Consider the following 22,050-nt stretch of genomic DNA (forward strand, 5'->3'; position numbering starts at 1 on the left):
GTTTATTTATTATTTAAATTTTAAGCTCTTTTATTGGTGTCACAAGTAGGCTTAGCTTAACGGCATGATGGGTTAGCACTGCTGCCTCACAGCGCCAGGGACCCGGGTTCGATTCCCGGCTCGGGTCACTGTCTGTGTGGAGTCTGCACGTTCTCCCCGTGTCTGCGTGGGTTTCCTCCGGGTGCTCCGGTTTCCTCCCACAGTCTGAAAGACGTGCGGGTTCGGGTGCATTGGCCGTGCTAAATTCTCCCTCAGTGTTACCCAAACAGGCGCCGGAGTGTGGCGACTAGGGGGATTTTCACAGTAACTTCATTGCGGTGTTAATGGATGAGACTTGTGACATTATTAAATTAACTAAAAAATGTTACTGTGAGAATCCCCTAGTGGCCACACTCCGGCCCCTGTTCGGGTACACTGAGGGAGAATTTAGCACGGCCAATGCACCCGAACCGGCACGTCTTTCAGACTGTGGGAGGAAACCAGGGCACCCGGAGGAAACCCACGCAGACACGGGGAGAACGTGCAGAGTCCGCACAGACAGTGACCCAAGCCGGGAATCGAACCCGGGTCCCTGGCGCTGTGAGGCAGCAGTGCTAACCCACTGTGCTACCGCGCCAACCCATGAAGACAGAGAGAGAGAGAGAGAGAGATAGAAGGGGAGGGTGAGACTGAGAGAGACAGGGAGCTGGGGAATGGGAGAGAGAGACGGAGGGATATCCCTCACTGACTTACTTGTTGTAATTGGGCAATGAGGCATTTCTCCAGACAGACTTGCAATATTCATCCATATCACGAGAGAGCAACAAACTGTCAGGAACTCGAACCACTGGAATAGACAGAGATACAGACAGATTAATACTGTAACCATCAGTGATACAGACAGATTAATACTGTAACCATCAGAGATACAGGCAGATTAACACAGCAACAATCAGAGACACAGACAGATTAACACAGTAACAATCAGAGATACAGGCAGATTAATACTGTAACCATCAGAGATACAGACAGATTAACACAGTAACAATCAGAGATACAGACAGATTAACACAGTAACAATCAGAGATACAGACAGATTAACACAGTAACAATCAGAGATACAGACAGATTAACACAGTAACAATCAGAGATACAGACAGATTAACACAGTAACAATCAGCAATACAGACAGATTAACACAGTAACAATCAGAGACACAGACAGATTAACACAGTAACAATCAGAGATACAGACAGATTAACACAGTAACAATCAGAGACACAGACAGATTAACACAGTAACAATCAGAGACACAGACAGATTAACACAGTAACAATCAGAGATACAGACAGATTAACACAGTAACAATCAGAGATACAGACAGATTAACACAGTAACAATCAGAGATACAGACAGATTAACACAGTAACAATCAGAGATACAGACAGATTAACACAGTAACAATCAGAGATACAGACAGATTTACACAGTAACAATCAGAGATACAGACAGATTAACACAGTAACAATCAGAGATACAGACAGATTAACACAGTAACAATCAGAGATACAGACAGATTAACACAGTAACAATCAGAGAGACAGGCAGATTAACACAGTAACAATCAGAGACACAGACAGATTAACACAGTAACAATCAGAGAGACAGACAGATGAACACAGTAACAATCAGAGATACAGACAGATTAACACAGTAACAATCAGAGATACAGACAGATTAACACAGTAACAATCAGAGACACAGACAGATTAACACAGTAACAATCAGAGATACAGGCAGATTAACCCAGTAACAATCAGAGAGACAGACAGATTAACACAGTAACAATCAGAGATACAGACAGATTAACACAGTAACAATCAGAGATACAGACAGATTAACACAGTAACAATCAGAGAGACAGGCAGAATAACACAGTAACAATCAGAGAGACAGACAGATTAACACAGTAACAATCAGAGATACAGACAGATTAACACAGTAACAATCAGAGATACAGACAGATTAACACAGTAACAATCAGAGACACAGACAGATTAACACAGTAACAATCAGAGAGACAGACAGATTAACACAGTAACAATCAGAGATACAGACAGATTAACACAGTAACAATCAGAGATACAGACAGATTAACACAGGAACAATCAGAGACACAGACAGATTAACACAGTAACAATCAGAGATACAGGCAGATTAACCCAGTAACAATCAGAGAGACAGACAGATTAACACAGTAACAATCAGAGAGACAGACAGATTAACACAGTAACAATCAGAGATACAGACAGATTAACACAGTAACAATCAGAGACACAGACAGATTAACACAGTAACAATCAGAGATACAGACAGATTAACACAGTAACAATCAGAGATACAGACAGATTAACACAGTAACAATCAGAGATACAGACAGATTAACACAGTAACAATCAGAGATACAGACAGATTAACACAGTAACAATCAGCAATACAGACAGATTAACACAGTAACAATCAGAGACACAGACAGATTAACACAGTAACAATCAGAGATACAGACAGATTAACACAGTAACAATCAGAGACACAGACAGATTAACACAGTAACAATCAGAGACACAGACAGATTAACACAGTAACAATCAGAGCTACAGACAGATTAACACAGCAACAATCAGAGATACAGACAGATTAACACAGTAACAATCAGAGATACAGACAGATTAACACAGTAACAATCAGAGACACAGACAGATTAACACAGTAACAATCAGAGACACAGACAGATTAACACAGTAACAATCAGAGACACAGACAGATTAACACAGTAACAATCAGAGATACAGACAGATTAATACAGTAACAATCAGAGATACAGACAGATTAACACAGTAACAATCAGAGACACAGACAGATTAACACAGTAACAATCAGAGACACAGACAGATTAACACAGTAACAATCAGAGACACAGACAGATTAACACAGTAACAATCAGAGATATAGACAGATTAACACAGTAACAATCAGAGATACAGACAGATTAACACAGTAACAATCAGAGACACAGACAGATTAACACAGTAACAATCAGAGATACAGACAGATTAACACAGTAACAATCAGAGACACAGACAGATTAACACAGTAACAATCAGAGATACAGACAGATTAACACAGTAACAATCAGAGACACAGACAGATTAACACAGTAACAATCAGAGACACAGACAGATTAACACAGTAACAATCAGAGATACAGACAGATTAACACAGTAACAATCAGAGATACAGACAGATTAACACAGTAACAATCAGAGATACAGACAGATTAACACAGTAACAATCAGAGATACAGACAGATTAACACAGTAACAATCAGAGATACAGACAGATTTACACAGTAACAATCAGAGATACAGACAGATTAACACAGTAACAATCAGAGATACAGACAGATTAACACAGTAACAATCAGAGATACAGACAGATTAACACAGTAACAATCAGAGAGACAGGCAGATTAACACAGTAACAATCAGAGACACAGACAGATTAACACAGTAACAATCAGAGAGACAGACAGATGAACACAGTAACAATCAGAGATACAGACAGATTAACACAGTAACAATCAGAGATACAGACAGATTAACACAGTAACAATCAGAGACACAGACAGATTAACACAGTAACAATCAGAGATACAGGCAGATTAACCCAGTAACAATCAGAGAGACAGACAGATTAACACAGTAACAATCAGAGATACAGACAGATTAACACAGTAACAATCAGAGATACAGACAGATTAACACAGTAACAATCAGAGAGACAGGCAGAATAACACAGTAACAATCAGAGAGACAGACAGATTAACACAGTAACAATCAGAGATACAGACAGATTAACACAGTAACAATCAGAGATACAGACAGATTAACACAGTAACAATCAGAGACACAGACAGATTAACACAGTAACAATCAGAGAGACAGACAGATTAACACAGTAACAATCAGAGATACAGACAGATTAACACAGTAACAATCAGAGATACAGACAGATTAACACAGGAACAATCAGAGACACAGACAGATTAACACAGTAACAATCAGAGATACAGGCAGATTAACCCAGTAACAATCAGAGAGACAGACAGATTAACACAGTAACAATCAGAGAGACAGACAGATTAACACAGTAACAATCAGAGATACAGACAGATTAACACAGTAACAATCAGAGACACAGACAGATTAACACAGTAACAATCAGAGATACAGACAGATTAACACAGTAACAATCAGAGATACAGACAGATTAACACAGTAACAATCAGAGATACAGACAGATTAACACAGTAACAATCAGAGATACAGACAGATTAACACAGTAACAATCAGCAATACAGACAGATTAACACAGTAACAATCAGAGACACAGACAGATTAACACAGTAACAATCAGAGATACGGACAGATTAACACAGTAACAATCAGAGACACAGACAGATTAACACAGTAACAATCAGAGACACAGACAGATTAACATAGTAACAATCAGAGCTACAGACAGATTAACACAGCAACAATCAGAGATACAGACAGATTAACACAGTAACAATCAGAGATACAGACAGATTAACACAGTAACAATCAGAGACACAGACAGATTAACACAGTAACAATCAGAGACACAGACAGATTAACACAGTAACAATCAGAGACACAGACAGATTAACACAGTAACAATCAGAGATACAGACAGATTAATACAGTAACAATCAGAGATACAGACAGATTAACACAGTAACAATCAGAGACACAGACAGATTAACACAGTAACAATCAGAGACACAGACAGATTAACACAGTAACAATCAGAGACACAGACAGATTAACACAGTAACAATCAGAGATATAGACAGATTAACACAGTAACAATCAGAGATACAGACAGATTAACACAGTAACAATCAGAGACACAGACAGATTAACACAGTAACAATCAGAGATACAGACAGATTAACACAGTAACAATCAGAGATACAGGCAGATTAACACAGTAACAATCAGAGACACAGACAGATTAACACAGTAACAATCAGAGACACAGACAGATTAACACAGTAACAATCAGAGACACAGACAGATTAACACAGTAACAATCAGAGATACAGACAGATTAACACAGTAACAATCAGAGATACAGACAGATTAACACAGTAACAATCAGAGATACAGACAGATTAACACAGTAACAATCAGAGACACAGACAGATTAACACAGTAACAATCAGAGACACAGACAGATTAACACAGTAACAATCAGAGATAAAGACAGATTAACACAGTAACAATCAGAGATACAGACAGATTAACACAGTAACAATCAGAGATACAGACAGATTAACACAGTAACAATCAGAGACACAGACAGATTAACACAGTAACAATCAGAGACACAGACAGATTAACACAGTAACAATCAGAGACACAGACAGATTAACACAGTAACAATCAGAGATACAGACAGATTAACACAGTAACAATCAGAGATACAGACAGATTAACACAGTAACAATCAGAGATACAGACAGATTAACACAGTAACAATCAGAGACACAGACAGATTAACACAGTAACAATCAGAGAGACAGGCAGATTAACACAGTAACAATCAGAGATACAGACAGATTAACACAGTAACAATCAGAGACACAGACAGATTAACACAGTAACAATCAGAGATACAGACAGATTAACACAGTAACAATCAGAGATACAGACAGATTAACACAGCAACAATCAGAGATACAGACAGACCAGCACAGTAACAATCAGAGATACAGACAGATTAACACAGCAACAATCAGAGATACAGACAGACCAGCACAGTAACAATCAGAGATACAGACAGATTAACACAGTAACAATCAGAGATACAGACAGATTAACACAGTAACAATCAGAGATACAGACAGATTTACACAGTAACAATCAGAGATACAGACAGATTAACACAGTAACAATCAGAGACACAGACAGATTAACACAGTAACAATCAGAGATACAGACAGATTAACACAGTAACAATCAGCAATACAGACAGATTAACACAGTAACAATCAGAGATACAGACAGATTAACACAGTAACAATCAGAGACACAGACAGATTAACACAGTAACAATCAGAGATACAGACAGATTAACACAGTAACAATCAGAGATACAGACAGATTAACACAGTAACAATCAGAGATACAGACAGATTAACACAGTAATAATCAGAGATACAGACAGATTAACACAGTAACAATCAGAGATACAGACAGATTAACACAGTAACAATCAGAGAGACAGACAGATTAACACAGTAACAATCAGAGATACAGACAGATTAACACAGTAACAATCAGAGATACAGACAGATTAACACAGCAACAATCAGAGACACAGACAGATTAACACAGTAACAATCAGAGATACAGACAGATTAACACAGCAACAATCAGAGACACAGACAGATTAACACAGTAACAATCAGAGACACAGACAGATTAACACAGTAACAATCAGAGATACAGACAGATTAACACAGTAACAATCAGAGATACAGGCAGATTAACACAGTAACAATCAGAGATACAGGCAGATTAACACAGTAACAATCAGAGACACAGACAGATTAACACAGTAACAATCCGAGACACAGACAGATTAACACAGTAACAATCAGAGATATAGACAGATTAACACAGTAACAATCAGAGATACAGACAGATTAACACAGTAACAATCAGAGATACAGGCAGATTAACACAGTAACAATCAGAGATACAGACAGATTAACACAGTAACAATCAGAGATACAGACAGATTAACACGGTAACAATCAGAGATACAGACAGATTAACACAGTAACAATCAGAGATACAGACAGATTAACACGGTAACAATCAGAGATACAGACAGATTAACACAGTAACAATCAGAGATACAGACATATTAACACAGTAACAATCAGAGACACAGACAGATTAACACAGTAACAATCAGAGACACAGACAGATTAACACAGTAACAATCAGAGATACAGACATATTAACACAGTAACAATCAGAGATACAGACAGATTAACACAGTAACAATCAGAGACACAGACAGATTAACACAGTAACAATCAGAGACACAGACAGATTAACACAGTAACAATCAGAGATACAGACAGATTAACACAGTAACAATCAGAGATACAGACAGATTAACACAGTAACAATCAGAGACACAGACAGATTAACACAGTAACAATCAGAGACACAGACAGATTAACACAGTAACAATCAGAGATACAGACAGATTAACACGGTAACAATCAGAGATACTGACAGATTAACACGGTAACAATCAGAGATACAGACAGATTAACACAGTAACAATCAGAGATACAGACAGATTAACACAGTAACAATCAGAGATACAGACAGATTAACACGGTAACAATCAGAGATACAGACAGATTAACACGGTAACAATAAGAGAGACAGACAGATTAACACAGTAACAATCAGAGATACAGGCAGATTAACACAGTAACAATCAGAGACACAGACAGATTAACACAGTAACAATCAGAGATACAGACAGATTAACACGGTAACAATCAGAGAGACAGACAGATTAACACAGTAACAATCAGAGATACAGACAGATTAACACAGTAACAATCAGAGACACAGACAGATTAACATAGTAACAATCAGAGATACAGACAGATTAACACAGTAACAATCAGAGATACAGGCAGATTAACACAGTAACAATCAGAGATACAGACAGATTAACACAGTAACAATCAGAGATACAGACAGATTAACACAGTAACAATCAGAGAGACAGACAGATTAACACAGTAACAATCAGAGATACAGACAGATTAACACAGTAACAATCAGAGATACAGACAGATTAACACAGTAACAATCAGAGATACAGGCAGATTAACACAGTAACAATCAGAGATACAGACAGATTAACACAGTAACAATCAGAGATACAGACAGATTAACACAGTAACAATCAGAGATACAGACAGATTAACACAGTAACAATCAGAGATACAGGCAGATTAACACAGTAACAATCAGAGATACAGACAGATTAACACAGTAACAATCAGAGATACAGACAGATTAACACAGTAACAATCAGAGATACAGACAGATTAACACAGTAACAATCAGAGACACAGACAGATTAACACAGTAACAATCAGAGATACAGACAGATTAACACAGTAACAATCAGAGATACAGACAGATTAACACAGCAACAATCAGAGACACAGACAGATTAACACAGTAACAATCAGAGATACAGACAGATTAACACAGCAACAATCAGAGAGACAGACAGACCAGCACAGTAACAATCAGAGACACAGACAGATTAACACAGTAACAATCAGAGACACAGACAGATTAACACAGTAACAATCAGAGAGACAGACAGATTAACACAGTAACAATCAGAGATACAGACAGATTAACACAGTAACAATCAGAGATACAGACAGATTAACACAGTAATAATCAGAGAGACAGACAGACCAGCACAGTAACAATCAGAGACACAGACAGATTAACACAGTAACAATCAGAGACACAGACAGATTAACACAGTAACAATCAGAGAGACAGACAGATTAACACAGTAACAATCAGCAATACAGACAGATTAACACAGTAACAATCAGAGACACAGACAGATTAACACAGTAACAATCAGCAATACAGACAGATTAACACAGTAACAATCAGAGACACAGACAGATTAACACAGTAACAATCAGAGATACAGACAGATTAACACAGTAACAATCAGCAATACAGACAGATTAACACAGTAACAATCAGAGACACAGACAGATTAACACAGTAACAATCAGAGATACAGACAGATTAACAAAGTAACAATCAGAGACACAGACAGATTAACACAGTAACAATCAGAGACACAGACAGATTAACACAGTAACAATCGGAGACACAGACAGATTAACACAGTAACAATCAGAGAGACAGGCAGATTAACACAGTAACAATCAGAGATACAGACAGATTAACACAGTAACAATCAGAGATACAGACAGATTAACACAGTAACAATCAGAGATACAGACAGATTAACACAGTAATAATCAGAGAGACAGACAGACCAGCACAGTAACAATCAGAGACACAGACAGATTAACACAGTAACAATCAGAGACACAGACAGATTAACACAGTAACAATCAGAGAGACAGACAGATTAACACAGTAACAATCAGAGATACAGACAGATTAACACAGTAACAATCAGAGATACAGACAGATTAACACAGTAACAATCAGAGATACAGACAGATTAACACAGTAACAATCAGAGACACAGACAGATTAACACAGTAACAATCAGAGATACAGACAGATTAACACAGTAACAATCAGAGATACAGACAGATTAACACAGTAACAATCAGAGATACAGACAGATTAACACAGTAACAATCAGAGATACAGACAGATTAACACAGTAACAATCAGAGACACAGACAGATTAACACAGTAACAATCAGAGATACAGACAGATTAACACAGTAACAATCAGAGATACAGGCAGATTAACACAGTAACAATCAGAGAGACAGACAGATTAACACAGTAACAATCAGAGACACAGACAGATTAACACAGTAACAATCAGAGACACAGACAGATTAACACAGTAACAATCAGAGATACAGACAGATTAACACAGTAACAATCAGAGATACAGACAGATTAACACAGTAACAATCAGAGACACAGACAGATTAACACAGTAACAATCAGAGATACAGACAGATTAACACAGTAACAATCAGAGATACAGGCAGATTAACACAGTAACAATCAGAGACACAGACAGATTAACACAGTAACAATCAGAGATACAGACAGATTAACACAGTAACAATCAGAGACACAGACAGATTAACACAGTAACAATCAGAGACACAGACAGATTAACACAGTAACAATCAGAGATACAGACAGATTAACACAGTAACAATCAGAGACACAGACAGATTAACACAGTAACAATCAGAGACACAGACAGATTAACACAGTAACAATCAGAGACACAGACAGATTAACACAGTAACAATCAGAGACACAGACAGATTAACACAGTAACAATCAGAGATACAGGCAGATTAACACAGTAACAATCAGAGATACAGACAGATTAACACAGTAACAATCAGAGAGACAGACAGATTAACACAGTAACAATCAGAGAGACAGACAGATTAACACAGTAACAATCAGAGACACAGACAGATTAACACAGTAACAATCAGAGATACAGACAGATTAACACAGTAACAATCAGAGATACAGACAGATTAACACAGTAACAATCAGAGATACAGACAGATTAACACAGTAACAATCAGAGATACAGACAGATTAACACAGTAACAATCAGAGATACAGACAGATTAACACAGTAACAATCAGAGAGACAGACAGATTAACACAGTAACAATCAGAGAGACAGACAGATTAACACAGTAACAATCAGAGAGACAGACAGATTAACACAGTAACAATCAGAGATACAGACAGATTAACACAGTAACAATCAGAGATACAGACAGATTAACACAGTAACAATCAGAGAGACAGACAGATTAACACAGTAACAATCAGAGATACAGACAGATTAACACAGTAACAATCAGAGATACAGACAGATTAACACAGTAACAATCAGAGATACAGACAGATTAACACAGTAACAATCAGAGAGACAGACAGATTAACACAGTAACAATCAGAGAGACAGACAGATTAACACAGTAACAATCAGAGAGACAGACAGATTAACACAGTAACAATCAGAGAGACAGACAGATTAACACAGTAACAATCAGAGAGACAGGCAGACCAGCACAGTAACAGGTGGATCTACAGGAAGATTATCACTGTCATAGAGAGACAGGCGGAAGTCCCGAGCGGTGAACTCACCGGCCAGGAGCTCCCCGATCAGCCTGATGGCCTCCTGGACGGAGGAGTTCAGGCGTCCCCGCTCCTCTGGGCTCAGCACCATGTTTGGGACGGTGGGGTAGTGGGCGGCGATCCGGATGGGCAGCGGCCGGGGCGGGGGTGGGGCCGGGCGGGCGGAGCGCCCCAGCTGCCCGCCGTAACGGATAGCCGTCGCCCCGGCCACCCTCCGCTGCACGCCGTCGTGGAGACACCGGCCCAGGCAACAGGCGGCCATCGCCAGGAGGCTGAAGGTGCAGAGCTGGAGGTTGCCGGGGGCGACCGACGGAGACATATCTCCCCCCCGCCCCCCCGTCCCCCACCCCAGACAGGAACAGGGGTCCGAGGGGGAGTGGGGTGGGAGCGTGGGGGAGAGTGGGGGAGGTGGGGGGGTCTTCTCAGCTCATTCCGGACTCCAGACCCACCCTGGCGATCAGCGACCTTCCACCATCGCCGTGGCAGCCGGCAACTTTCACCTCGGGGATCCTGGAGGGGTCATTAAAGAAGGAAAAGATTAATTTTGATTAAACTCCATCAAGGACTCATCTCCAAACTCCGTGGCCTGGGCCTCAGCTCCACCCTCTGCGACTGGATCCTGAACCTCCTCATCCTGATCCTTAACCTCTGTGCTGCGCCTCACCCTTTGGGAACCACTGCCCTAGCCTAACCCCACGGGAGCTCCGTGTACAGTTCCCGGTCTCTGTATCTCACTGGGAGCTCCGTGTACAGTTCCGGTCTCTGTATCGCTCTGGGAGCACCGTGTACAGTTCCCGGTCTCTGTATCGCTCTGGGAGCTCCGTGTACAGTTCCCGGTCTCTGTATCGCTCTGGGAGCACCGTGTACAGTTCCCGGTCTCTGTATCGTGCTGGGAGCACCGTGTACACAGTTCCCGGTCTCTGTATCTCACTGGGAGTACTGTGCGTACAGTTCCCAGTCTCTCTATCTCACTGGGAGCACCGTGTACAGTTCCCGGTCTCTGTATCGTGCTGGGAGCACCGTGTACAGCTCCCGGTCTCTGTATCGCTCTGGGAGCACCGTGTACAGTTCCCGGTCTCTGTATCGTGCTGGGAGCACCGTGTACAGCTCCCGGTCTCTGTATCGCTCTGGGAGCACCGTGTACAGCTCCCGGTCTCTGTATCGCTCTGGGAGCACCGTGTACAGCTCCCGGTCTCTGTATCGCTCTGGGAGCACCGTGTACAGCTCCCGGTCTCTGTATCACACTGGGAGCACTGTGCGTACAGTTCCCAGTCTCTCTATCTCACTGGGAGCTCCGTGTACAGTTCCCGGGCTCCGTATCACACTGGGAGCTCCGTGTACACAGTTCCCGGTCTCTGCATCTCACTGGGAGCTCCGTGTACAGTTCCCGGTCTCTGTATCGTGCTGGGAGCTCCGTGTACAGTTCCCGGTCTCTGTATCGTGCTGGGAGCACCGTGTACAGTTCCCCGGTCTCTGTATCGCTCTGGGAGCTCCGTGTACAGTTCCCGGTCTCTGTATCACACTGGGAGCTCCGTGTACAGTTCCTGGTCTCTGTATCTCACTGGGAGCTCCGTGTACAGCTCCCGGTCTCTGTATCGCTCTGGGAGCTCCGTGTACAGTTCCCCGGTCTCTGTATCACACTGGGAGCTCCGTGTACAGTTCCCGGTCTCTGCATCTCACTGGGAGCTCCGTGTACAGTTCCCGGTCTCTGTATCGTGCTGGGAGCACCGTGTACAGCTCCCGGTCTCTGTATCGCTCTGGGAGCACCGTGTACTGTTCCCGGTCTCTGTATCGTGCTGGGAGCACCGTGTACAGCTCCCGGTCTCTGTACCGCTCTGGGAGCTCCGTGTACAGTTCCCGGTCTCTGTATCGTGCTGGGAGCACCGTGTACAGTTCCCGGTCTCTGTATCGCTCTGGGAGCACCGTGTACAGCTCCCGGTCTCTGTACCGCTCTGGGAGCTCCGTGTACAGTTCCCGCTCTCCGTATCGTGCTGGGAGCACCGTGTACAGCTCCCGGTCTCTGTATCACACTGGGAGCTCCGTGTACAGTTCCCACTCTCCGTATCGTGCTGGGAGCACCGTGTACAGCTCCCGGTCTCTGTATCACTCTGGGAGCACCGTGTACAGCTCCCGGGCTCCGTATCTCACTGGGAGCTCCGTGTACAGTTCCCGCTCTCTGTATCACACTGGGAGCTCCGTGTACAGTTCCCGCTCTCTGTATCACACTGGGAGCTCCGTGTACAGTTCCCGCTCTCCGTATCGTGCTGGGAGCTCCGTGTACAGTTCCCGGTCTCTGTATCGTGCTGGGAGCTCCGTGTACAGTTCCCGGTCTCTGTATCACACTGGGAGCTCCGTGTACAGTTCCCGCTCTCTGTATCACACTGGGAGCTCCGTGTACAGTTCCCGCTCTCCGTATCGTGCTGGGAGCTCCGTGTACAGTTCCCGGTCTCTGTATCGTGCTGGGAGCTCCGTGTACAGTTCCCGGTCTCTGTATCACACTGGGAGCTCCGTGTACAGTTCCCCGGGCTTCGTATCGCGCTGGGAGCACCGTGTACACTCCCGGTCTCTCTATCGTGCTGGGAGCTCCGTGTACAGTTCCCGGTCTCTGTATCACACTGGGAGCTCCGTGTACAGCTCCCGGTCTCTGTATCACACTGGGAGCTCCGTGTACAGTTCCCGGTCTCTGTATCTCACTGGGAGCTCCGTGTACAGTTCCCGGTCTCTGTATCGCTCTGGGAGCTCCGTGTACAGTTCCCGGTCTCTGTATCACACTGGGAGCTCCGTGTACAGTTCCCCGGGCTTCGTATCGCGCTCGGAGCACCGTGTACAGTCCCCGGGCTCCGAATCATGCTGGGAGCTCCGTGTACAGTTCCCCGGTCTCTGTATCGCTCTGGGAGCTCCGTGTACAGTTCCCGCTCTCTGTATCTCACTGGGAGCACCGTGTACAGCTCCCGGTCTCTGTATCGCTCTGGGAGCACCGTGTACAGCTCCCGGTCTCTGTATCGCTCTGGGAGCACCGTGTACAGTTCCCGGTCTCTGTATCGCGCTGGGAGCACCGTGTACAGTTCCCGGTCTCTGTATCACACTGGGAGCTCCGTGTACAGTTCCCGCTCTCTGTATCACACTGGGAGCTCCGTGTACAGCTCCCGGTCTCTGTATCGCTCTGGGAGCTCCGTGTACAGCTCCCGGTCTCTGTATCGCTCTGGGAGCTCCGTGTACAGTTCCCGGTCTCTGTATCGCTCTGGGAGCACTGTGTACAGCTCCCGGTCTCTGTATCTCACTGGGAGCTCCGTGTACAGTTCCCGGGCTCCGTATCACACTGGGAGCTCCGTGTACAGTTCCCGGTCTCTGTATCGCTCTGGGAGCACCGTGTACAGTTCCCGGTCTCTGTATCTCACTGGGAGCTCCGTGTACAGTTCCTCGGTCTCTGTATCGTGCTGGGAGCTCCGTGTACAGTTCCCGGGCTCCGTATCACACTGGGAGCACCGTGTACAGCTCCCGGTCTCTGTATCGCTCTGGGAGCTCCGTGTACAGTTCCCGGTCTCTGTATCGCTCTGGGAGCACTGTGTACAGCTCCCGGGCTCCGTATCACACTGGGAGCACCGTGTACAGCTCCCGGTCTCTGTATCGCTCTGGGAGCTCCGTGTACAGCTCCCGGTCTCTGTATCTCACTGGGAGCTCCGTGTACAGTTCCCGGGCTCCGTATCACACTGGGAGCTCCGTGTACAGTTCCCGGTCTCTGTATCGCTCTGGGAGCACCGTGTACAGTTCCCGGGCTCCGTATCACACTGGGAGCTCCGTGTACAGTTCCTCGGTCTCTGTATCGTGCTGGGAGCACCGTGTACAGCTCCCGGTCTCTGTATCGCTCTGGGAGCACCGTGTACAGTTCCCGGGCTCCGTATCACACTGGGAGCACCGTGTACAGCTCCCGGTCTCTGTATCGTGCTGGGAGCTCCGTGTACAGCTCCCGGTCTCTGTATCGCTCTGGGAGCTCCGTGTACAGTTCCCGGTCTCTGTATCGCTCTGGGAGCTCCGTGTACAGTTCCCGGGCTCCGTATCACACTGGGAGCTCCGTGTACAGCTCCCGGTCTCTGTATCGCTCTGGGAGCTCCGTGTACAGCTCCCGGTCTCTGTATCGCGCTGGGAGCACTGTGTACAGTTCCCGGGCTCCGTATCACACTGGGAGCTCCGTGTACAGTCCCCGCTCTCCATATCTCACTGGGAGCTCCGTGTACAGTCCCCGCTCTCCATATCTCACTGGGAGCTCCGTGTACAGTCCCCGGGCTTCGTATCACACTGGGAGCACCGTGTACAGTTCCCGGTCTCTGTATCTCACTGGGAGCACCGTGTACAGTTCCCGGTCTCTGTATCTCACTGGGAGCTCCGTGTAGAGTTCCCGGTCTCTGTATCGCTCTGGGAGCTCCGTGTACAGTTCCCGGTCTCTGTATCGCTCTGGGAGCACCGTGTACAGTTCCCGGTCTCTGTATCACACTGGGAGCTCCGTGTACAGCTCCCGGTCTCTGTATCGCGCTGGGAGCTCCGTGTACAGCTCCCGGTCTCTGTATCGCTCTGGGAGCACCGTGTACAGTTCCCGGTCTCTGTATCGCTCTGGGAGCACCGTGTACAGTTCCCGGTCTCTGTATCGCTCTGGGAGCACCGTGTACAGTTCCCGGTCTCTGTATCACACTGGGAGCTCCGTGTACAGCTCCCGGTCTCTGTATCGCGCTGGGAGCTCCGTGTACAGCTCCCGGTCTCTGTATCGCTCTGGGAGCTCCGTGTACAGTTCCCGGTCTCTGTATCGTGCTGGGAGCACCGTGTACAGCTCCCGGTCTCTGTATCGCTCTGGGAGCACCGTGTACAGCTCCCGGTCTCTGTATCGCTCTGGGAGCACCGTGTACAGTTCCCGGTCTCTGTATCGCTCTGGGAGCTCCGTGTACAGTTCCCGGTCTCTGTATCTCACTGGGAGCACCGTGTACAGTTCCCGGTCTCTGTATCTCACTGGGAGCTCCGTGTAGAGTTCCCGGTCTCTGTATCGCTCTGGGAGCTCCGTGTACAGTTCCCGGTCTCTGTATCGCTCTGGGAGCACCGTGTACAGTTCCCGGTCTCTGTATCACACTGGGAGCTCCGTGTACAGCTCCCGGTCTCTGTATCGCGCTGGGAGCTCCGTGTACAGCTCCCGGTCTCTGTATCGCTCTGGGAGCACCGTGTACAGTTCCCGGTCTCTGTATCGCTCTGGGAGCACCGTGTACAGTTCCCGGTCTCTGTATCGCTCTGGGAGCACCGTGTACAGTTCCCGGTCTCTGTATCACACTGGGAGCTCCGTGTACAGCTCCCGGTCTCTGTATCGCGCTGGGAGCTCCGTGTACAGCTCCCGGTCTCTGTATCGCTCTGGGAGCTCCGTGTACAGTTCCCGGTCTCTGTATCGTGCTGGGAGCACCGTGTACAGCTCCCGGTCTCTGTATCGCTCTGGGAGCACCGTGTACAGCTCCCGGTCTCTGTATCGCTCTGGGAGCACCGTGTACAGTTCCCGGTCTCTGTATCGCTCTGGGAGCTCCGTGTACAGTTCCCGGTCTCTGTATCTCACTGGGAGCACCGTGTACAGTTCCCGGTCTCTGTATCTCACTGGGAGCTCCGTGTAGAGTTCCCGGTCTCTGTATCGCTCTGGGAGCTCCGTGTACAGTTCCCGGTCTCTGTATCTCACTGGGAGCACCGTGTACAGTTCCCGGTCTCTGTATCTCACTGGGAGCTCCGTGTAGAGTTCCCGGTCTCTGTATCGCTCTGGGAGCTCCGTGTACAGCTCCCGGTCTCTGTATCGCTCTGGGAGCTCCGTGTACAGTTCCCGGTCTCTGTATCGCTCTGGGAGCTCCGTGGACAGTTCCCGGTCTCTGTATCGTGCTGGGAGCTCCGTGTACAGCTCCCGGTCTCTGTATCGTGCTGGGAGCACCGTGTACAGTTCCCGGTCTCTGTATCACACTGGGAGCTCCGTGTACAGCTCCCGGTCTCTGTATCGCGCTGGGAGCTCCGTGTACAGCTCCCGGTCTCTGTATCGCTCTGGGAGCACCGTGTACAGTTCCCGGTCTCTGTATCACACTGGGAGCACCGTGTACAGCTCCCGGTCTCTGTATCGCTCTGGGAGCTCCGTGTACAGTTCCCGGTCTCTGTATCGTGCTGGGAGCACCGTGTACAGCTCCCGGTCTCTGTATCGCTCTGGGAGCTCCGTGTACAGCTCCCGGTCTCTGTATCGCTCTGGGAGCACCGTGTACAGCTCCCGGTCTCTGTATCGCTCTGGGAGCACCGTGTACACAGCTCCCGGTCTCTGTATCACACTGGGAGCACCGTGTACAGCTCCCGGTCTCTGTATCGCTCTGGGAGCTCCGTGTACAGTTCCCGGTCTCTGTATCGCTCTGGGAGCTCCGTGTACAGTTCCCGGTCTCTGTATCGCTCTGGGAGCTCCGTGTACAGTTCCCGGTCTCTGTATCACACTGGGAGCACCGTGTACAGCTCCCGGTCTCTGTATCTCACTGGGAGCTCCGTGTACAGTCCCCGGTCTCTGTATCTCACTGGGAGCTCCGTGTACAGTTCCCGGTCTCTGTATCTCACTGGGAGCTCCGTGTACAGTTCCCGGTCTCTGTATCGCTCTGGGAGCACCGTGTACAGCTCCCGGTCTCTGTATCTCACTGGGAGCTCCGTGTACAGTCCCCGGTCTCTGTATCTCACTGGGAGCACCGTGTACAGTTCCCGGTCTCTGTATCTCACTGGGAGCACCGTGTACAGTTCCCGGTCTCTGTATCTCACTGGGAGCTCCGTGTACAGATCCCGGTCTCTGTATCGCTCTGGGAGCACCGTGTACAGCTCCCGGTCTCTGTATCTCACTGGGAGCACCGTGTACAGTTCCCGGTCTCTGTATCTCACTGGGAGCACCGTGTACAGTTCCCGGTCTCTGTATCTCACTGGGAGCACCGTGTACAGCTCCCGGTCTCTGTATCGCTCTGGGAGCTCCGTGTACAGCTCCCGGTCTCTGTATCGCGCTGGGAGCACCGTGTACAGCTCCCGGTCTCTGTATCGCGCTGGGAGCACCGTGTACAGCTCCCGGTCTCTGTATCGCTCTGGGAGCTCCGTGTACAGTTCCCCGGTCTCTGTATCTCACTGGGAGCTCCGTGTACAGCTCCCGGTCTCTGTATCGCTCTGGGAGCACCGTGTACAGTTCCCGGTCTCTGTATCTCACTGGGAGCACCGTGTACAGCTCCCGGTCTCTGTATCTCACTGGGAGCTCCGTGTACAGTCCCCGGTCTCTGTATCTCACTGGGAGCTCCGTGTACAGCTCCCGGTCTCTGTATCGCTCTGGGAGCTCCGTGTACAGTTCCCGGTCTCTGTATCACACTGGGAGCTCCGTGTACAGCTCCCGGTCTCTGTATCGCTCTGGGAGCTCCGTGTACAGCTCCCGGTCTCTGTATCGCTCTGGGAGCACCGTGTACAGTTCCCGGTCTCTGTATCACACTGGGAGCACCGTGTACAGTCCCCGGGCTCTGTATCTCACTGGGAGCTCCGTGTACAGTCCCCGGTCTCTGTATCTCACTGGGAGCTCCGTGTACAGCTCCCGGTCTCTGTATCGCTCTGGGAGCTCCGTGTACAGCTCCCGGTCTCTGTATCGCTCTGGGAGCACCGTGTACAGTTCCCGGTCTCTGTATCACACTGGGAGCACCGTGTACAGTCCCCGGGCTCTGTATCGTGCTGGGAGCACCGTGTACAGCTCCCGGTCTCTGTATCGCTCTGGGAGCACCGTGTACAGCTCCCGGTCTCTGTATCGCTCTGGGAGCACCGTGTACAGTTCCCGGTCTCTGTATCGCTCTGGGAGCTCCGTGTACAGTTCCCGGTCTCTGTATCTCACTGGGAGCACCGTGTACAGTTCCCGGTCTCTGTATCTCACTGGGAGCTCCGTGTAGAGTTCCCGGTCTCTGTATCGCTCTGGGAGCTCCGTGTACAGTTCCCGGTCTCTGTATCTCACTGGGAGCACCGTGTACAGTTCCCGGTCTCTGTATCTCACTGGGAGCTCCGTGTAGAGTTCCCGGTCTCTGTATCGCTCTGGGAGCTCCGTGTACAGCTCCCGGTCTCTGTATCGCTCTGGGAGCTCCGTGTACAGCTCCCGGTCTCTGTATCGTGCTGGGAGCACCGTGTACAGTTCCCGGTCTCTGTATCACACTGGGAGCTCCGTGTACAGCTCCCGGTCTCTGTATCGCGCTGGGAGCTCCGTGTACAGCTCCCGGTCTCTGTATCGCTCTGGGAGCACCGTGTACAGTTCCCGGTCTCTGTATCACACTGGGAGCACCGTGTACAGCTCCCGGTCTCTGTATCGCTCTGGGAGCTCCGTGTACAGTTCCCGGTCTCTGTATCGTGCTGGGAGCACCGTGTACAGCTCCCGGTCTCTGTATCGCTCTGGGAGCTCCGTGTACAGCTCCCGGTCTCTGTATCGCTCTGGGAGCACCGTGTACAGCTCCCGGTCTCTGTATCGCTCTGGGAGCACCGTGTACACAGCTCCCGGTCTCTGTATCACACTGGGAGCACCGTGTACAGCTCCCGGTCTCTGTATCGCTCTGGGAGCTCCGTGTACAGTTCCCGGTCTCTGTATCGCTCTGGGAGCTCCGTGTACAGTTCCCGGTCTCTGTATCGCTCTGGGAGCTCCGTGTACAGTTCCCGGTCTCTGTATCACACTGGGAGCACCGTGTACAGCTCCCGGTCTCTGTATCTCACTGGGAGCTCCGTGTACAGTCCCCGGTCTCTGTATCTCACTGGGAGCTCCGTGTACAGTTCCCGGTCTCTGTATCTCACTGGGAGCTCCGTGTACAGTTCCCGGTCTCTGTATCGCTCTGGGAGCACCGTGTACAGCTCCCGGTCTCTGTATCTCACTGGGAGCTCCGTGTACAGTCCCCGGTCTCTGTATCTCACTGGGAGCACCGTGTACAGTTCCCGGTCTCTGTATCTCACTGGGAGCACCGTGTACAGTTCCCGGTCTCTGTATCTCACTGGGAGCTCCGTGTACAGATCCCGGTCTCTGTATCGCTCTGGGAGCACCGTGTACAGCTCCCGGTCTCTGTATCTCACTGGGAGCACCGTGTACAGTTCCCGGTCTCTGTATCTCACTGGGAGCACCGTGTACAGTTCCCGGTCTCTGTATCTCACTGGGAGCACCGTGTACAGCTCCCGGTCTCTGTATCGCTCTGGGAGCTCCGTGTACAGCTCCCGGTCTCTGTATCGCGCTGGGAGCACCGTGTACAGCTCCCGGTCTCTGTATCGCGCTGGGAGCACCGTGTACAGCTCCCGGTCTCTGTATCGCTCTGGGAGCTCCGTGTACAGTTCCCCGGTCTCTGTATCTCACTGGGAGCTCCGTGTACAGCTCCCGGTCTCTGTATCGCTCTGGGAGCACCGTGTACAGTTCCCGGTCTCTGTATCTCACTGGGAGCACCGTGTACAGCTCCCGGTCTCTGTATCTCACTGGGAGCTCCGTGTACAGTCCCCGGTCTCTGTATCTCACTGGGAGCTCCGTGTACAGCTCCCGGTCTCTGTATCGCTCTGGGAGCACCGTGTACAGTTCCCGGTCTCTGTATCTCACTGGGAGCTCCGTGTACAGTCCCCGGTCTCTGTATCTCACTGGGAGCTCCGTGTACAGCTCCCGGTCTCTGTATCGCTCTGGGAGCTCCGTGTACAGCTCCCGGTCTCTGTATCGCTCTGGGAGCACCGTGTACAGCTCCCGGTCTCTGTATCGCTCTGGGAGCACCGTGTACAGTTCCCGGTCTCTGTATCACACTGGGAGCACCGTGTACAGTCCCCGGGCTCTGTATCACACTGGGAGCTCCGTGTACAGTCCCCGGTCTCTGTATCACACTGGGAGCTCCGTGTACAGTTCCCGCTCTCCGTATCGCGCTGGGAGCTCCGTGTACAGTTCCCGGTCTCTGTATCACACTGGGAGCTCCGTGTACAGTTCCCGCTCTCCGTATCGCGCTGGGAGCTCCGTGTACAGTTCCCGCTCTCCGTATCGCGCTGGGAGCACCGTGTACAGTTCCCGCTCTCTGTATCGCGCTGGGAGCTCAGTGCACAGTTCCGGCCTGCTTTTCACACCGAGCCTAATCTGAAAGCTCAGTCCCGGGGGGAAGGCACCTGGAAGCCAGCCGCTGGCCAGCCCACCGAACCAGGCAAATTCGCAACCCTTGCTCCAGCCACCGAGGACTCCAAACTGACTCTCCGCGCCGATACTCTCCACACTCTCCCTCTCTCTCCCCTCAAAACCCTCCCGAGACACGTTACCCTACCAGAATCTGGGAGCTGTATTGGTTCTGCTGCAGTTTTCTTACAAGTTCCAGTTCACGGCGAATGTTTCATAGTCACTGAACCAGAAAAACCAGTTTGTGAAGCAGAGAGAGAGAGAGAGAGAGAGAGACAAAGGGCAGATTGTAAAGTAAAAGTTTATTTATTCGTCTCACAAGTACGGCTTACATTAACACTGCAATGAAGTTACTGTGAAAATCCCCTACGCTGGCCATGCTAAATTGTCCCTTAGTGTCCAAAGATGTGTAGGTTAGGGTGGATTGGCCGTGCTAAATTGTCCCTTAGTGTCCAAAGATGTGTAGGTTAGGGTGGATTGGCCGTGCTAAATTGCCCCTTAGTGTCCAAAGATGTGCGGGTTAAGTGGATTGGCCAGGCTAAATTGTCCCTTAGTGTCCAAAGATGTGTAGGTTAGGGTGGATTGGCCGTGCTAAATTGCCCCTTAGTGTCCAAAGATGTGCGGGTTAAGTGGATTGGCCAGGCTAAATTGTCCCTTAGTGTCCAAAGATAGAAAGAATCATAGAAACCCTACAGTGCAGAAGGAGGCCATTCGGCCCATCGAGTCTGCACCGACCACAATCCCACCCAGGCCCTATCCCCACACATTTTACCCACTAATCCCTCTAACCTACGCATCCCAGGACTCTAAGGGGCAATTTTTTTTAACCTGGCCAATCAACCTAACCAGCACATCTTT

At 48.3% G+C, this 22,050-nt stretch overlaps 1 protein-coding gene across 1 annotated transcript in view; it reads right to left on the reverse strand.

Moving 5' to 3' along the window:
• Window positions 1-21,425, reverse strand: part of LOC144489709 (ciliated left-right organizer metallopeptidase-like) — a gene marked incomplete at its 3' end in the record, with an annotated part of 31,821 nt that extends 10,396 nt beyond the window's left edge. Inside the window, exons 1-3 of the mRNA XM_078207565.1 lie at window positions 21,341-21,425; window positions 11,046-11,546; window positions 733-826 (exon numbers count right to left, since the gene is read on the reverse strand). Of these exons, the coding sequence (XP_078063691.1) occupies window positions 733-826; window positions 11,046-11,355 (404 nt within the window). The remainder of the gene's footprint in view (window positions 1-732; window positions 827-11,045; window positions 11,547-21,340) is intronic.
• Window positions 21,426-22,050: the final 625 nt, after the last annotated feature.

The sequence above is a fragment of the Mustelus asterias genome, unplaced genomic scaffold (assembly GCF_964213995.1).
Source record: "Mustelus asterias unplaced genomic scaffold, sMusAst1.hap1.1 HAP1_SCAFFOLD_2459, whole genome shotgun sequence".
Classification (NCBI taxonomy): Eukaryota; Metazoa; Chordata; class Chondrichthyes; order Carcharhiniformes; family Triakidae; genus Mustelus; species Mustelus asterias.